This window comes from Lolium perenne, unplaced genomic scaffold (assembly GCF_019359855.2).
Source record: "Lolium perenne isolate Kyuss_39 unplaced genomic scaffold, Kyuss_2.0 unplaced96, whole genome shotgun sequence".
NCBI classification, from domain to species: domain Eukaryota; kingdom Viridiplantae; phylum Streptophyta; class Magnoliopsida; order Poales; family Poaceae; genus Lolium; species Lolium perenne.
This window is the reverse complement of record NW_027249054.1, coordinates 95,309-112,789: the sequence shown is the minus strand read 5'-3', so window position 1 is coordinate 112,789 and position 17,481 is coordinate 95,309. Positions and strand designations below refer to the sequence as shown.

General features: G+C 43.4%; 1 protein-coding gene across 1 annotated transcript in view; it reads left to right on the top strand.

Moving 5' to 3' along the window:
- Positions 1 to 17,481, top strand: part of LOC127322783 (uncharacterized) — a 43,907-nt gene that overhangs the window by 18,223 nt on the left and 8,203 nt on the right. Inside the window, exons 4-5 of the mRNA XM_071824859.1 lie at positions 11,377 to 11,491; positions 16,753 to 16,818. Coding sequence (XP_071680960.1) covers positions 11,377 to 11,491; positions 16,753 to 16,818 — 181 coding nt within the window. The remainder of the gene's footprint in view (positions 1 to 11,376; positions 11,492 to 16,752; positions 16,819 to 17,481) is intronic.

Below are 17,481 nucleotides of genomic sequence, written 5' to 3'. Positions count from 1 at the left end.
GGTGTCGAGAAGATCGACACATCGCCTGAAGATCCGATAGTTCACCTCTCTCCCCAGTACCATGGCGTGGAACCTCGGGGCGAGGTTCCTTGTTAGTGGTGTCGATTGTAACGGCCCCGGGTAATACCCCTCTTAGATTTGTTTGTTCCTTTTGTTTTGTGCATATAATCATGACATCTTATCACCATACATGTTTTTTAATAAAACAACAAAAATGATTATTTTATTTAAACTCTATTTTGTTTTGCAATTATACCAAGGTTTTATAAAGCCTATGCCCTCTTATTCCTTTTTAATAAAACCCAAAACAACAATATTAGTGTTTTGGATATTTACAAACTTGCTTGCAAACCAGTGCCAAAGCTTTTTCGGGTATCTTCCAAAACTGTTCCCAAATCGTTTTCCTAAACTCTCTCTTTTATTCTCCTGTTCCCTACAAAATCTGTGAAAAAGGGAAAGAAGGAAGAAGAAAAATCATAAGAAGAAGAAGAGAGAAAAGACCCCAGCAACCCATTGATCCTTGCAGCTACCACGTCCACTCCCTTCGTGGCCTCTTCTTCCTGCTTGGCCCATACCACTTCTGCACGCCATCTCTTCCCTTCTTTTTCTCTGTCGTCTTTTTCAACCAGCCACGCAGGAGGCGTGTTCTTTTCTTCCCCACGCGGTCGACGCCAACCACCATCCGAACCTGCTCCCCTCCTGACCCCAGCAAACCCTAGCCCGCTTCCTCTCCATGCTCGTGCCGCCGCCCCTTCTTTTCCCTCAACCACGCAGACGAGAGAGACAAAAGCTTCAGAGAAAAACACCGAACACATCCGTCGCAGCCTCGCCGTCGCCCCGTTTTCTCCGACCACCTTTCGCCGAGCCAAGGCCACCAAGAGCTTCCCCTCATCAAGCTGTTCATCATCGACCCAGGAACTCCTCGAATCCAGCACGCAATCGACGCCAACGACCCCGTCCTCTTCCCCGACTCCGGCGAGGAAACCGCTGTTTTCGTCAGCCTCCGACGTCGTCCGCCCCCTCCGAGGTGTTCATCAGTTTCCTGGTGAGATGGCGCCCCTTTTCCCTCTCTTCCCCGTCCTATTTGCTCGCTGTTTGGCGTCGCCAAATTCTGACGGCACTGTCGCCCTTTTCTGTCCGAGATACGCCGCCTGAGTTCTCTATCCTTGCTGTCGCCATGGACCTCGCTGCGCCCGGCTAGCGCTGGGAGCGCGTTTTTCGTCTTCCACTTCATCACATCGTCATCTCCGTCTCCTTCGAAGTACGACTACAGCAGCAACCCCCGGTGAGCAGCAGCGCCCGATCCCAGTTTTCCCACTATCCTCAAGCTTCATAGTTGCCGCCTTGTTCGTAACTGAGCGCACGCACGCCTTGGTCAGGCTGCAGTTCCACCTTTGGTGCTGTGGTGTTCTGATGTTCCCTTGCTTCTGTTGCACTTCAACGGCAACCATGTCAACCGTATACACGAGCAAGTCCTTCTGGTTGGTCACTTGATCCAATTCCCAGGGCAACCAAGATCCAATCCCAGGTGAAACGCACAGCCATCCTGCTTGCTGTGTGTTGCTTCAATTCAGAACCTGTACGTGTTTATCTTGAGTAAACTGAAGTTCATCCTTCAGTTAACGCCCCATGTCGTTTTACCTATGATCGGCCCTGTAGTCTTTCAAGACTCAAAACGAGCTCCACTGGCTAATGCCTTCTGGGAGGCCCAAGATCAATCCCTGGTTACCATCTTTTTCAAAAATAAAAGCACACCTTTTATTCTGTTTTGTTCTCTGGTTTTCCAAACTCTTTTGAATGTAGAATTTCAAACTTGTTTTTCATCTGTGGAAAATAAAACCCAATTACAGGGATTTGAAACCTATCTCAAATCTGAACCTGTTACAACTATTTTGGAACAAGCAATTTGACCAATCAAATTAAATGCATTTTATTATTAAAATTTGACCATTTCATATCTTTCAAACCGTAACTCCGAATAAAATGTTTTATATATGAGAATTATTCAGAAAAATGCAAGGATCATGAATATGCCATTCATACATCTGTTTGCATCTCGCATCATGTCGTGTCGTGATAGATTTGCATTATCACCTCACATGTATGCGGAGTATTTCGGAATCCCAATTAGGTTTTCCCGCTCCGTTTAATATTGAAGTAGCGCACCCCTGCCATGTCTTGCCATGCTAATCAACACTTAACTTTGTCGGTAGAAAATGCAACTCCAACATAACTTGTTTGTCCGGGGTTCCGACTCCGCTTAAATTGGATAAGTTGCATCGCCACATCATGTTGCCATGTCATGCATATCATATCATGATCATGCTGATTCTTCTTCCGTAGTAGTAAGATTGCATACGTTGTGTGTTCCAGCATTTGCTTCTTCCCGGATAGGATCACGAAGTGGTGATGTAAGATACGACGAGTTCTCCGACAAGTTCTTCTGGAGCTTTTCACAGGCGAGCCCACCCCTTCACCTATTTTACTTTTACATGCTCTTTTGATCTATTGCTATCCTTATGTTGCGATTCTGTTGTGTCACGTGTCCTATCCACCTGTTACCTATATGTCCGAGATACACCTCCTCGCCCTACCTATTGTTTGTTGTTTGCCAGCTTTGCGAGTCGTAGGCGAGTTTAGGGTCTTGTTGATATCTCGAGATGTCGGGATATCTTGTTGGGAGGTTTTCACATGCTTTATCAGTTGTTGGAGATACACATGCTTTACTTAATTGTTAACAACTAAAATTGTAAGCAGAGGCATCTGTGAGCCCCTTTGCGAAAGCATCGGAACTTTGACTTGCTAATGTCCCCTAGGACCCGAGTTCTTGTTATCTGTTCCGAGATTGAGCGCTCTACCCGTACGTGGGGGAATGGGACCCCCATCACCCACTACCTTTCCTCGAGTCTGTTTATTGGGAGCCACAACCTTGGTTTTATTTGCCCATATGCACGATGCACGATTTACTTCCTGTTGCCTTCGGGTGTTTATTACTGTACTGTACTCATAACGCGGATAGACTTATCTTGTGCCTGGTCGTAAGTGCCCGCCTGGACTATGTCGCAAACCTCTGGGTCCGTATCGGAGTACGGCCGAACTTCGTCACGGGTAGCTTAGTTGGGTGGCTCCCATTAAACTTTCTCTTGCATTGGGAACGGTCTTGATGTGAGACTCCACCTGTAGTAAGTGGGTTCGAGCATGCGTATGGTTACATTTGGGCAACCCCTGCAGGGTGTACATCTTATCGATAAGCCGCGTCCGCGGTTATGGACGACTTGGAATTGTATAGCTTGATCATAGAACAACTTACACCTTATTTCCTGTTGTTAATAAATTGCTAATAAAACCCTTTCAAAAGTGTGTGTGCCTTTGCAATACCTCTTGGCGAAGGGGGATCGCATCGGCTGTGTTATGTTTGCAGAGTATAGAACTGTTACCTTGTGCGCTCTCTTATCTTCTCTGAGTAGACGGATGTTGTAGCGAGTCTCTATTGGATAGTAGCTTTGCTGCCGCTAAACTCCACATATAGCCGGGTGAAGTTTATACCGCCCACCAGCGAGCATAGCTGGTCTTGTCTCGCAAGTACGTGCCAATGGTACTTACCCTCGCCTTCCTTTCTTTTTGTCTCCTCCCCCTTCTGTCGGCAACCGATGGCCCGACTTCGACAGGTACGAGATGACGACGTTAGCAAGGTTACCCTTCTGGCTTGGCCTGGGCAGGGTTATGGACGCCACTGGTTATCTTCAGGACTCTTAGTCCAATTTGTATATTGTCCGTACTCGGACGTATTCGAATTCGAACTTCTGTATGATTTGGATCTTTGTATTGTATATTTGTATCTTGACTCGTTGGAGTCGTTGTTGTGTATATGTATCTTGTGGGCTCTATTGTAATCCTGTTGTAATGTTACCGCTCGTGTTAATTCCTCTGGCATCACGTGTGTGACTCTTCGCGCACGTCGTGTCGGAGGGCGTCTCTGAATCGATATCATGCGGATTTTGGCAGGATCGCTGGAATCCTCATGGTACCGGTTCCGGGGCGTCACACGAAGTATCCTATCAACTGGAGCTACCGGAAGAGATGTCGGCTGTGCACGACGTGTTTCACATCTCACTCCTCCGGAAGTGCCTTGAAGTCCCGGAGAAGACCGAAGTGTTCAAGAACATCGATCACCGATCGGTGGATATCAACAAGGATCTGACTTACCGCGAAGTGCCGATTCGCATCCTAGAAGAAGCTTACCGAACCACCCGCACCCGAAGCATCAAGTTTCTGAAGATCCAATGGAGCAATCATACCGAGGATGAAGCCACATGGGAACGCGAAGACTTCATGAAGAAGGAGTACCCAGATCTCTTTGGTACCTAACTTTCTTTTCGATCTCGGGACGAGATCTTTTGTAAGGGGGAAGGGTTTGTAACACCCCAAATTTCAATAAAAAGGAAGTTAGAGAATTCCAGAGAGCAAAATTTCAAACCAACAAAAACTTTTCAAAGTGCATATTGTACCATGCATAGGACTAGTGCATTTGATTGATATGCCATGATGATTGTTATTACTGGTATTTTATATGCTCTAAAACCCTAATGTGATCATATTAAGATCACCAACCAAATAAATCAAAGAAGGAGAAAATCCATTAAATGAAAAACCCTAAAAACCCTCATATATGCCCTATGGCATTTTTATAAATTTTGACCCTAGACCTATTTGGTCTTCACCATTAGTTGAATAATGTTATTAAACACTTATTACAACTTTTGGAATCAAAGAATTACAATTCAAATGAAATTCAAACACAAAGCTAGCTCACATATGATAATGGTCAAAATTGACAATTATAGTCTGATCACCACTTTGAGCCATTGACATTCAATTTTCCCAAACCAAATCTTGCTAACTCTTTGCACCATTTCAAAGTCAACATCAAGGTGAACAACTTTTGTCAAGATCACCATGCCAAAATCATCTTTGATCATGAGCAATGCTCATCCAAAGTCACAACTTTTTAACATATGGAACATTCTCCACTTAGCCATTTTTGCCAATTCTTGAATTCTAAAAATTCCATCACCACCTCTAATCACCTCTGGTCAAATACAACTTATCTCAACACTCACATTTCAAAAAGGTTCACCATTTGAATTTTTCAAATTTGGATATTTTTGCAAATTACAAAATCGGGCACTATTTGCAACTATTGCAAATAGTGATTCTACATCACCTAAATTACCCTAACCTACACCATTGTGTCCCCTGGTCCCCTCAAACCCTAAATGGTGCATAGTGATGCTAAGGAGAGGAGGAGAGCAGCTAGGACATGGCCATGCCGGCCATGTCGCCGAGCCCGACGACCTCCCCTCTCTCCCCTTGCATCCTGCCCTCGGCCATCGCGCCACAAAGACGCCACCGCATCGCCTAGCCTCGCCTAGCACCGCCATGGTCGACGAGAACGACGACAATGGCCGGAGATCGCGCGCCCTGCACACGCCCTGGACGCCGCTCGCGTCGCACATGCACGCCATGGACGCGCTCAGTACACGCGCCGCGCCGCCACCTCGCTCTCGCCCTGGACCCGCTCTCGACGCCTTGAGCATCACCACGACACCTGGACGCCACCAGACACCCGCCAGACCATGACCCGCGCCCACCGCCGCCGGAGAAGGAAACCCTGCTCCGCCGCAGGCGCGGCAGACATGGAAATGATGCGACACAACCAGGCCCTCCCCGACCGAGCTGTCGCCGCCATTCGCCTCGCCTGGACACGTAGAACACCACTACACCCTCTCCTAGCTCGACCAGCCACCGGAAGTGCCGCGCCATGGTCGACCGCCACCCTGCCCCGCAGCACTCAAGCAACGCTATAAAAGGAGAGCTCCCCTTGCTGATCCAAGCACACCACCAGACTCCCCACCTCTCACAACCACTCAACCACCCCACCGTTCATCTGATTCACGCCGGAGAAGGGCCAATTGCAAGATCGCCGCCGCGGAAGCCCGGCAGAAATCGATGGCGAACCAGACCACCTCGAGCTCCGCCACTGCTACCAGCCGCTTCGCCGTCGTCCACCACTTCGTCACGCATACTTCCAACCCTAGCTAGAGCCACCGTAAGCCCGCCGACCCCCTACCTGAGCCGTTGGTGAACTCCCCTCTCGCCGGCGGGACGATGAACCACGGCCGTTAGATTTCGGTCTAATCCAACGCCTCAGACTCGCCCATACCGATTCGGGTTTAGTGAGTCACTGACGCGCGGACCCCACCCTGTCAGCGCGCCGCGCGTCTGTGGACCGTGGTTGGGCTGGACTGGGTTGGTTTGGGCCGTTTTTAAATCTTGCAGCCCGTTTAGTTTTCCCGCCGGCCTGTTAATTCAAATCCAGTTTAAATATTTCCTAATGAATTTCAATACTGCTGCCACTTGGAAATTCAATAGATTTAAATCGGATAAACCAAATTGGATGAACTTTATATTGTTGGAAAGCTAGAGAAATTATCTACAACATGCCACTGGTCCCATGACCAGATTCTTTGTAGAATTAATGTGATAAAAATAACAAGGCAGGGACTTTTCCCTATTCAAATAATTATTAAAAATCAACCAAAATAGATATTAAGTTAATTCCAACTCTAATAGCTCACATTTGACTTACACTAATTGTTTCTGCAAGAAAATGGTGTGGTCACTTTGCATGATCATGCCATTGTTTAATTAATGGATGATATGGCTAGTTTAACTAGTTGATATTGTCCAAAACTATTAAAGTAAATTATGTGGAGTCTTATACTTCATTTAAACTTGTCTCACATGAATTCATGGGATGTTTGTACCCCTGGTCCCAAACTCTCTTATATGAATTACTTGAGATTTAAATCATATGTAGTGATATTAAATGATATGAGGTGATCTACCTCATTTAAATCATTTTCTCAAATGATGATGATGAACATTTTACTTAGGTCAATATGAGTTCATACATGATTGTTTGAGAAATTAAATCTTAAGAAGCTTTCAATGAGAGGAAATTATTTCTCAAAGAACCCTATGGAAACTATCATTTACATATTAAATACAAAGAAGTGAATTCTATTTAAACAACACAACCCATGCACCTAAGTAGATTATTTTGTGTGCATAGAATAGTTTGTGTGTTTATATGTGATGTATGGAATAGCCATTGAATTAGTGAGTAATTATACTCGTATTCAAATTTAGACGGTAGTACCGGAGAGTACGCCGAAGAAGAAGGTTGCTACCAAGAGGAGGAGGAGGAACAGTTTGAGAACTACCAAGGCAAGCTAATATTCTTGCAAAGTGCAAAGCCCCTTGGGGCAAGGCACCATGAACCTTACCTTTTCTTACATAAGCCTATCCCAAGTTTTTACATTGCAAGTTTTTACTTGTTTTCTAAATGATTTACTTTCATAGTTAACTTTGGTGAAAGTACAAGTTGGTTACTAGAGTAGTGAAGTTAGTCTCTTCCAAGCAAAGCAAGATAGCACCCCTCATGATTTAGAGCTAGTGATAATGAAATAAAACTTGACTACTCTAGATGGGAACAATGTGAATTTGAAATGAATTTGAAACCTTGGAATGAAGATGCATTCCCTTGAATGATTTTTGAAAGTGAATATGACCAAGAGAAGATGGTGATTTCTGATAAACAATGATGTTGGTTTGAATGCGATACCTTTCCAATTATTAAGTACCCCCACAATACCTGATTATGGGTAGGGCTTAACTGGAAGTTTTTGTGTAACACCCCAACTTTTGCAACCTTGATTAGTTGTCCTTATTTCAAAAATCAGGGGGAACAAAAACTTTTTCTTTAGACTAATTAAGACGAATTGCCTTGATCTGTCTGTTAAGATGAATTTCTTTGATCTGTTGGTAGATGTATTATCTTGTTTTGCTTGTTGAGTTTTGTCTTGAGTTACCTCAAAGAACAACACCTCTAGTGGTTAAACAAGCAACTCACCAAATAAAACACATGTGTGGCTTAGGAAGAATTATTTTCCTTCTTACTACATCAAATACTCTCTCCTGATGACAACATGAGTGTGCCATCTTGATTTTTCTCTTTGTTGTACAAGATAGCTCAATCATCCTTAATTCAAAACTTGGGATCGTCTACCCCTAGTTACATCCCTCTCTTATACCCACTCATCCTTGTTGGTTTTGAGGCCATGACGACCATCTGTGTCGACAGGCTTAAAATGTCCAGACTTTGGCAATTGATCTCATCTGTGCAATACCCTCTTCAACCTCCATGTCTTGCATGTCTCAGACTATCCTTGCAACTCATATATTCAACTTGATCTGGTATCCTATCCAATGTTTCAGCACCAGATCACTTCTTCCTCTTTTACCTCTTGTTTTTTTTCATCCAAGTTATCTTCACAAAAACCAAGAGTGGGAATGATGGATACATTTTGTAGCCACCATCTACCCTTGAGAACACTCCTCCCTAAATTAGTTTCCCTCCTAAAAAATCCTAATGTTTTCCTTCTCTGGTTTTGATCACAAAACTACTTCTAGTTTTATTAAAACTTTTCAAGATATTTCTTCAAAGAAAACAAAGAACTGAAATGGGTTTTCTTTCTCATCCCATTACTACCAAGTACTGATTTCTAAAACATTATTTTCTATCTTGCCTTCTTTTTAACAAAAGGCTTGTTTATGGTACCTACACCATTTCTTGTTTTCCTCTTGATTATTTTACATTTTAGAAAAACCCTACTTTACTTGAGAGAGTAAGTAGAATATTTTGAACTTCCATGTTCCAACTAGTTTCCTCTCAACATTTTCAAATTCCATTCCACTTGAGTTCATTCTTAATTGTCCCTACACAATTGAGGTGTTCCATATACCTTTGAAATAAATCCTTCTCAAATGACAACTCTTGCACACCTTGTGTTCATCTACCACAACCCATTCCTCTATGGCATACCACCTTCACCACCACCACCTTCCTCTCACATTGACTTTCTTTGCCAACCTTGTTACAAGCTTGCCATGCTTATTATCCTACCACTCTTTCATATGAGGACTTGGCTCAAGAGATGAGCCGGCCACCCCCATGCAATATTGCATGAGGTCACATCATCCCTCTCTCTTTTTCATCTTGTGTTGAGTTGTTCAAGTCTAAAATCTTGTGGAGGTCATCTCCAAGATGGCATGCACATGAAACCTTGTACATCACCATCACCATTATCTTCTTGGCAAAAAGCCATCATGCAACAAATACCATCATGGTATATTTTACCATCACAATCTTCCTCCATCTCTATATCTCTCACATTGTTCACTTGTGTTTGGCAAGAATGGAGCCGGCCAAAATGTGTATGCATGGCAATTTCGGCCAGCCATGCCTCTCCATTTTTCTTCCTCTACAAGACTTGCCTCCCACCTAACCCAATGACTAAATGGGCAGCCACCCACCTTAGCCAATCAAAAAAAGGAGGCAGCCACCATCCTCCCTCTATTTAAAGAGCTTGGCCGGCCACTCCCTCCTCCTTTGCCTCATTTCTTTTCACTTCCCACTCCTTTCTTCACTCCCACACACTCTCCTCCTCCCCTCCCCACGAAATATTGCTCCCCCAAGGCTTCATGGCTGGCCATGGCCATGGAAAGAGCTCCAAGATGAAGTCCCCTCCTCCCTCAAGCTCCTCCTCACCATGAGAGCCTCCCTCTCCTTCTTCTCCCCAACCCTAGATGGTTTTCTCTCCTCTTCTTCTTCCTCCCTTGCTAAGATTGGATCTTGATGCAGGTGCATGTTGGTCCAAGAATGGAGAAGCTTGAGCTATCCTCAGATCTGAAGTTCTTGAGCAAAGTTCGTCCAAATCCCTGCAGTAATTTCTGCTATCTTGCTGTTTCAGATTCTGTACGATTTTGTAAAATCCGCCAAATCTCGTGTGCAGATCCAAATTGAGTGGTTCAAAGTTCTGCTGATAGGTATTGAAAATATCTACAACTTGGCGTTGGTCTAATCCTCAAATTCGTTACGGATTTTGCATGGTAAATAAAGTTCTGCAAACATGCAGAATCACTGTTTGTTAGATTTCTCCCGTTTTACCAAACCTTTTTGAGCAAACTAAACTGTGGGTGAAAGCCCTCTCCAATACCTTCATTTTGGCGGTGGTTTCACTTCGATTGACCTCCTGAAACTGAAATGGCTCACAGATCAAGATCTGGTCAGATCTGACTTGGTCGAATTAAACCAGGAGCTTGGAGACGAATTTTTGAATGAAACCAACTGGGTAAGAACCATCTATTCAAGACCTTTCAGATGCAGCAGACCTCATATTTTTATGATTTGTGTATGATTTTTGATGAATTAAACTTTTTCTGTATGTTCTGCAGACATGGCTGTTAGCTTTTAATTCATCAAAAATCCATTTTTGAACCTAATTGAGTGATTCCAATTCTGTAGGATTACTGAATGTTTTCTTAATCATCTCCAACAAGTTTCAAACCTTTATCTGTTCTGCAACTCCATAGTTAAAGCAAATGGTGAAAACATGCAGTAAACTTGTCAATCCATTTGTGAGAGTTTCAGAAATAGTTTGAACCCAAATCTAATTGTGCTTGCATCTCTGTTTAATTACCTTTCAAATGCAAGTAGCCTCATATTTTTAGGATTTTTCTACGATTTATGGCTTACAGATCTTGTTTTCTGTACAGTCAGATTCAAGGAAATTCCTAAAATTGTATGTTTAATGTTTTTGGGTGATTCCAATTGGGTTAGTCTTGTATTAGTACTGGCTATATAGGAAAAATAGTATTAGTCTCTGTTCATACATATTTGTTGCTGTTAGTAATGTTTATGTGTGACATGCATTGTTGAAGCAAAACTTTTTGGTTTATTTAAAACCCTTGACCAACTCTTTTATTTAGAACTGGGCAACCTTTGTTTTATGCTTGCAAAACAAAACCTCTGCAACTCAACTTTAGCCCTATTGTTTTGCTTAAGTTTTCAAATGATGTGGAATGTGGTTTGCTTCCTATTTTGGATGTTGTGTTATGTGAGCAAACTAATTTAGGAAAACTGTTTTCTACTTTTCCAAAAATGTTTGAAAATGTTTTGTGAATGTATTTGATGTCAAACTAATGCTCTTGTCCTCTTTATGATGTTATCTACCAGGGGATACTTAGTTGTGCCATGGTGATACCTAGAGAGGCAATTGCTAAGTCGTGGCACTCTCATACCTTTACTAGGTAAATAAATGGGGTTTTCTTTTAGTTGCTTTGTAGTATCTATATGTCTTTTGTATGTTAGCCCTTAGTAAAGTGGTTAGCTATTGATTGATGAATGTTGCATGCTTGTTATGTTTGGAGCAATGTGATTGATTGTGTTCCTTTTATATTTTCCGGCGATAGATGCGAACAATTTCGGAGGAGAAGAAGAAGAAGTGGAATCGGACAAGGATTTTATTTGTACTGTGGGAATTCTTATTTGATGGAGTTGAAGAAGTCCAGGGACAAATAAGCCAAGGCAAGCCATCTTTTGATCTCTGATATGATGTCTCTTTGGATGTCATATTGTGCTATCAATAGCATCTTGGTTCTATGTGTGATGATCTCCATATTGTTGTCATCTATGCTTGGATGCAAGCATGGTACCTCTAGTAGTTTTATCTTGTCAAGGTCTTGGTAATTGGTTGGGTGTATGGTATCATGGCCATTGCTATCCAACTTGTTTTCTATATTTAGCTTGAATATGTTCCACCTCGGGACAAGATTCATACTACATCCCTTATAGTGTAGATGTATCAATACCATGTTTTTGGTGTATTCTCAAATTGTGATGAGTATGCCTGATTCCCTTAATGGTGTTGGTGTTGGTCAATTCTCATCCCTATCTATTGATTGGGTTAGATAGCACCACAAATCTGAAAGTATATTTTCCTCTTGTGTTGTCATAATACATGCTTAGCTCAAGCAAGTATGATCCACTCCAATACCTCTTTTTCATACCCTCAATGGCGTGATGACCCTCATCTCGGCCATAGTGTTGTATTAGTTCAACTCATGAAACTTTAGTTTGGGAACCCCTCAAGGTTTACCTTGTTGTAAATGTTTATGAAAACCTTGGGTGAGGCAATCTTACCCAAGCGTATGGTTTATGAAAGGAACGGATCTTGACAAAGATGGTTGGAAAGAGGAAAGTGTGTGTGACTTGGGTTTTTGAGAAAAATGACACATTGTTCTTTGTATTCGCCCAGAACAATTAACCCGCAACCACACTACTCCAACGTGGGCACGGGGCTTAGCTTGACGTTTGTTCTTCTTAGCATGAGGCACCACACAACTATACAAGGGTACAGTTACCCCCGAGTCCGGGTTGTCGTAGTTGGAGACAATCGTATAACGGGAGGCCTTCGGGGCTGACCCGTCCGGAAGACACTATGGGTCTCCTGGCTTGGCGGTGGAGCCACGCTCAAGAGGAGGTGAGCTGCCACGGTGCCGGGGAGGTACATACTCCATAGGGTAGGACCTCTTGCTAAGTTGAATGGGCGAAAAGCTTCGACTGATTATCCGAGACCCGCATACTTTCGTATGGCGAACCGGGGATGATCCCGACGGATTTATCAGATCTTGTGGGGAAAGTGCGCACACTCTGCAGAGTTAAAACTATTCGAATAGCCGCGTCCGCGGTCATGGACGGTTGGGATGGCCGTTACCAAGCTGTGTCGAGTTTTGGTTTTGAAAATGATTTCCAAAGGAAATGCGTGTGTTGGAAGTACCGGAAGGGTACGGGAAAGATGTTGTGCCGACCATGTGGACATGGTCGAGGAAAATGAAACACAAGTGGGTGACCCTTCCTAGTGTTTCATGTAGAGGAACTCTTCTTTAGCAAAGATATAGAGATGTCATAGGACTTACCTAGTATCCCCATCAATTGAGATGGCGGTATGCTACCTCTTCTGTAACAAAGATATAGAGATGTCATAGGACTTTCTTAGTGTCCCCTTCAACTGTGATGTGGGATGCTATATCCACAAGAGAAACTGATTCTCTTTCACATGCTATATCCACAAGAGAAACTGATTCTCTTTCACATGCTATATCCACCAGAGAAACTATTCTTCCTCTCTTGTCTTCTTTAGTTAGAATTGTTATCACCTTCTTGATGGTTTGCGAGTACAATTCAAATGTACTGACGGCTTTGTCCCTGGCTATTTACTTGGCCAGACTTGAAGGAGTTCGACAGATGAAGAAGGAGTTGGCGATGTCTATGCGAGCTAGGAACGTCTTCCCAGTCAGTTGCATGTAGGGTTATGGCAGATGACTTGGGTACTGCGCTGCTGAAGTGATGATGCTACTCTGATGTTTAGTTAGGCCCTTCGAGGCTATTATGTAAGCATCGGTCATGTGACCATGTTGTAATTTTCTTATTCCGCTTTGTAATGGATGGTGTAATTTGATATCAGTTCGGTTATGTGTTCACGGCACACTGATCATGGGAACGTGAACGGTATACATAACAGGGTATTTCGGACAGCTAGTCCGTGGTCCCCACAGAGCTGGTGTCAGAGCTATCCTGACTGTAGGAGACCTTAGTTAGCATGGACGTTAGTTAGGAAACAAGTACTTGGGAAAAACTATTTACAAAACAAATTCTTTCTTTAGTCTGAAGCATAGCTTCTACTCCTCTTATTTATTCAAAGCTTCTAAATTCTTATCTCTCCGCTTTATAAAAGGGTTTGAAAATTCTTACTCTATTGTCTCATCCAATTCAAATCTACATATTGGACGATGTCCCCAACCCAGACCGGAGACTCGAACTCGAAGATGGATCAACCTTTTATGAAGTCTCACATATCTCTAACAGCAGCTATTGAAGATTTGATGCCGACTTAGCCGTGCTCATGTAGGGATGATAACATCACATCTTTGGTTGTCACCAAAGTCCATCGATGAGATGACCTTGTTCCTCCATGGACTTGCACTTTTTGCAGTCGTCTGGGATCAAGTCCTCAGTTCTTGACTAGTACTTTTTAGGCCAGCCACCAGAAGTTGCCGCCTTCGGGAGCACCTCAACAGCTACCTCTTCGAAGACCTCATATTTCCGAGATGTCGAGACTAGAAGTTCTACACAGTTTTCTCCTCCGCCTCATCATCAATGACTCAATACCCGACCCCTTCACTACCAACTGCTACAAGGATCCAAGTTGAAGCTGATGTTGACGATATGAAGACGCCAACATATGCGACCAGCCCCAAACCTATAGGATGGATAGGACAAAACTCAATCGCTTTGATTGAGCTACCCCTACGTATTAGGCATCCTTGGGTACTTAGAGTGTCGCGACCCCGGAGGTCAGGGCTAGACAAACCCAGATATCACATCTGGCATAAGCCTAACCTAGATCTCTAGGGCCTACAGGGTGAGAATCGGTAATACAACAGTGACTCTACGACTCAAAGCAAATATATTACAACTCTTAGCAGAGTTAAGATCCAAATTTATGACACGCAGAGGTCACTGACCACAATTCAACAAGCAACGGAAAGCAAATTATGTTATCTAGATAACAAGACTGCAAAGGGCCTAAGAGGCCATAACATAAGGCGACGTCCCAGCCCATAAGTCTCAGGCTGCCGCCTGAGGAACTCCGAACTACTCGTCGACGTCGAGGTAGAAGCCACCATCAGTTGGGAGAACTTCCTCTGAAACAAAGCATGCAAGGCTGAGTACAGGGACTCAGCAAGACTTAGTACAACCTGTTAGCAAAGCGGGTATGCGAGGCTTTATGTGGAGCTTATTTTGCGGAAAGCCAGTTTTCCTTTGTAAACAGGAGGGAGCAGAAGCTCGTCTATTCAGACCATTTTCAAAAGGGGTAAGAGAGCGATATCAACTCTAGCTCTAAGATCATCATGTTGAATCCACCGAATCTTCATCATCACCTGAACCTATCACCTAGGATCACCCCCTCGACACCCTGAGAAGGGATCCTTATCACACATTGACATCAAGTTTTACGATTAGGTTCAAGTTGTCTATGATCACAGAATCCATCACCAAGTCGTCCATAACCGTGGACACGGCTTTTCGAAAAGATTTACCCTGCAGGGGTGTACAACTTTACCCACACGCGCCGACCGACTCTTAGTGCCACTAGTATAACACACTTCCTTGGTGTGCTGGCAGAGGGTGGTCGACCAAAACCTTTCCCTTACTTCGCCTATTCCATGAGTCAAACTAACTGGGGAGCTCCGTCATCGTAGGTAGCCATTCTCCGAGGCGGTCCCGGTCATTATGCGCAGGGGATCCAGTTCAATGCCTCCAGCATCCTTCACCCTAGCCACGCCCTGTATGATGCACTTTGAAAACCTTTTTCCACCTTTCCCCATGCGTATGGCAAATGGAACTCGCAAACTAATTGACTCATGGGTAAGCTAGGTAAGTTCGGGCCAAGGGGTTCCCATGGGCCCCGTGTGGCTGTACGCTCAGTCTTGGTTCCGAAGGCGAGAACTCAGGTCCTAGTATCGGCGAGAACGAGTCAAATCACCACATCCCCATGTGGCGGCCCATCCAAGCCTTTAGCATGTTTATTAACATCATCACTGATCTTACCACGTCATCCTGTCAAACTAGGTTCATTCGTAGCTCTGATTCATCAACCGGATGGATCAGACTTCAACAGCTAAGCATGGCTAAGCATAACACATATACGGCTCTAGCGATGCGAACAAGCTCAGACCTAGTTTTGCTGGGAGCGGTGGATCAGTAACTCTGGGCTACAAGGATGGAATATGCACACATAGGATATCTAGAACCGTCGATAAAACATATTTGAAGCGGATGCAATATGTAAGAACCAGAAATAAAGCATTTCGAAACCATATATGAACCAGGTTAGGGCTTGCCTTGTCCCTCGTTGTTCTGGTGCTGCTCTTCGGCGGCGTTGATCTCAAGCTCGCGTTCAGTCCCTATCGATAAGAACCAAATACCGGAAAGGAAGAGCACAATCAAGACATGGCATAATGCAATGCGCATACAATATGATGACATGATATTTTAATGTTTCCAAAGTATATTTAGGGCAAGATGACCAAATTAAATGGAGTTGAAATGCTCAAGACATAGCAGTCCAATAAACCCCATATTTAAAGAAAGGGTTCAGAATGTTCTCCTATTAAAACAGTATTGCAATTGTCGTAAATATGCATGATTTTAACATAAATAGATAGATATTCTTTTTATGAACATTTTGGTATCTTATTTGCGTTTTTCTGATTTTATATGAATTAGTTATGATTTTTATAAGTTCAGACAACTCTGAAAAGGGAAAAACTGCTGATACGAAATTACTTTGTTAAACTCCCTGAACACATCTCTCGAATTTTGTTAGCAAGCACTGGGTTTAGAAGTTGAGTACTGAAGCTTTTAAACTGAAAACAGGGGCACAACTAGTTCAAACATTCGGCCAACCTGATGGTTTCCTGTGATGTATCTTTTCTCTTAGAAACCTGAACAGGGGCAGTGAACTACAACTATTACTCTGAGCTCTAAATTCATATTCCAACTGGTTGTTGAAATTCGAATTGAGATGGTTCAGTCTAAAACTGATTCAGAAACGTGCAAGTATAGGAATGGATTAATCTTAGTACACCACTAATAGAGAGTAGCTATTGGAAGGATTCATTTACTTAACAGTATATCAAACTGCAAGAACTGGTGCTACTTTCCCTGTCTCTTAAAACTGTATGTGTTTGCTGAAGCTCTCTCTATTTTGCTGGACATTACAGGAATACTCGTTGCTTTGGGTCTAGTTAACGGTTTCTATCAAGATCAACTCCAGAGAATACCTAAAGGTAGTTAAATCGTGGAACAAACGATGCTGCAGGAATATTTCTAAGAACAGGCCCTCTCATGTGTTAGAAGATCTGAAGATTCCCTCTTCTTACTTTACCAACTATTTCACCTCCAGGAAACAATTCATCACAAAAGAAGTAGGAACCGATTTTAATCAAAAGAACAAATACTGGCGGCCTCCCAACCAGGTTGTACCTGTACTCAAGATGCAGAAAAAATAGATTGAAGATAGCTGGGTCTTTCCTTCTTCTCTCTTTCCTTGCCTCCCCTGATGCTTTCTTCTTCTAGTCCAGCGACTGGTCCGCTGGCAGGCCGACCTTCTCCTCCCTGGAAATCTCTGCTCCCTCAACTAAACTAGTTCCTCTCCAAGCTAGGTCACAGCCATGGCGCTGGTTCTTGGCTTGTTCCGTCGGAGGCGAATCGATGGATAAGGATAGTCTGTAGTTTGTTATGTACTACGCTGGGGAGTAGGAGTACCAAATGTTCACGACACTTGAAGTCAAGTGCGCACTGGATATTTAGATGGTAGGTACTGTAGCAGATGTATATCAATCCGTAGGCTGCTAGGTGTTTAGCTCTAGCTACAGATTATATGTAAACTGAACTAGATATTCTAGAGTTTGCCTTTTTAATTTGAACAAAGTAAATTTAAATACTTGCCT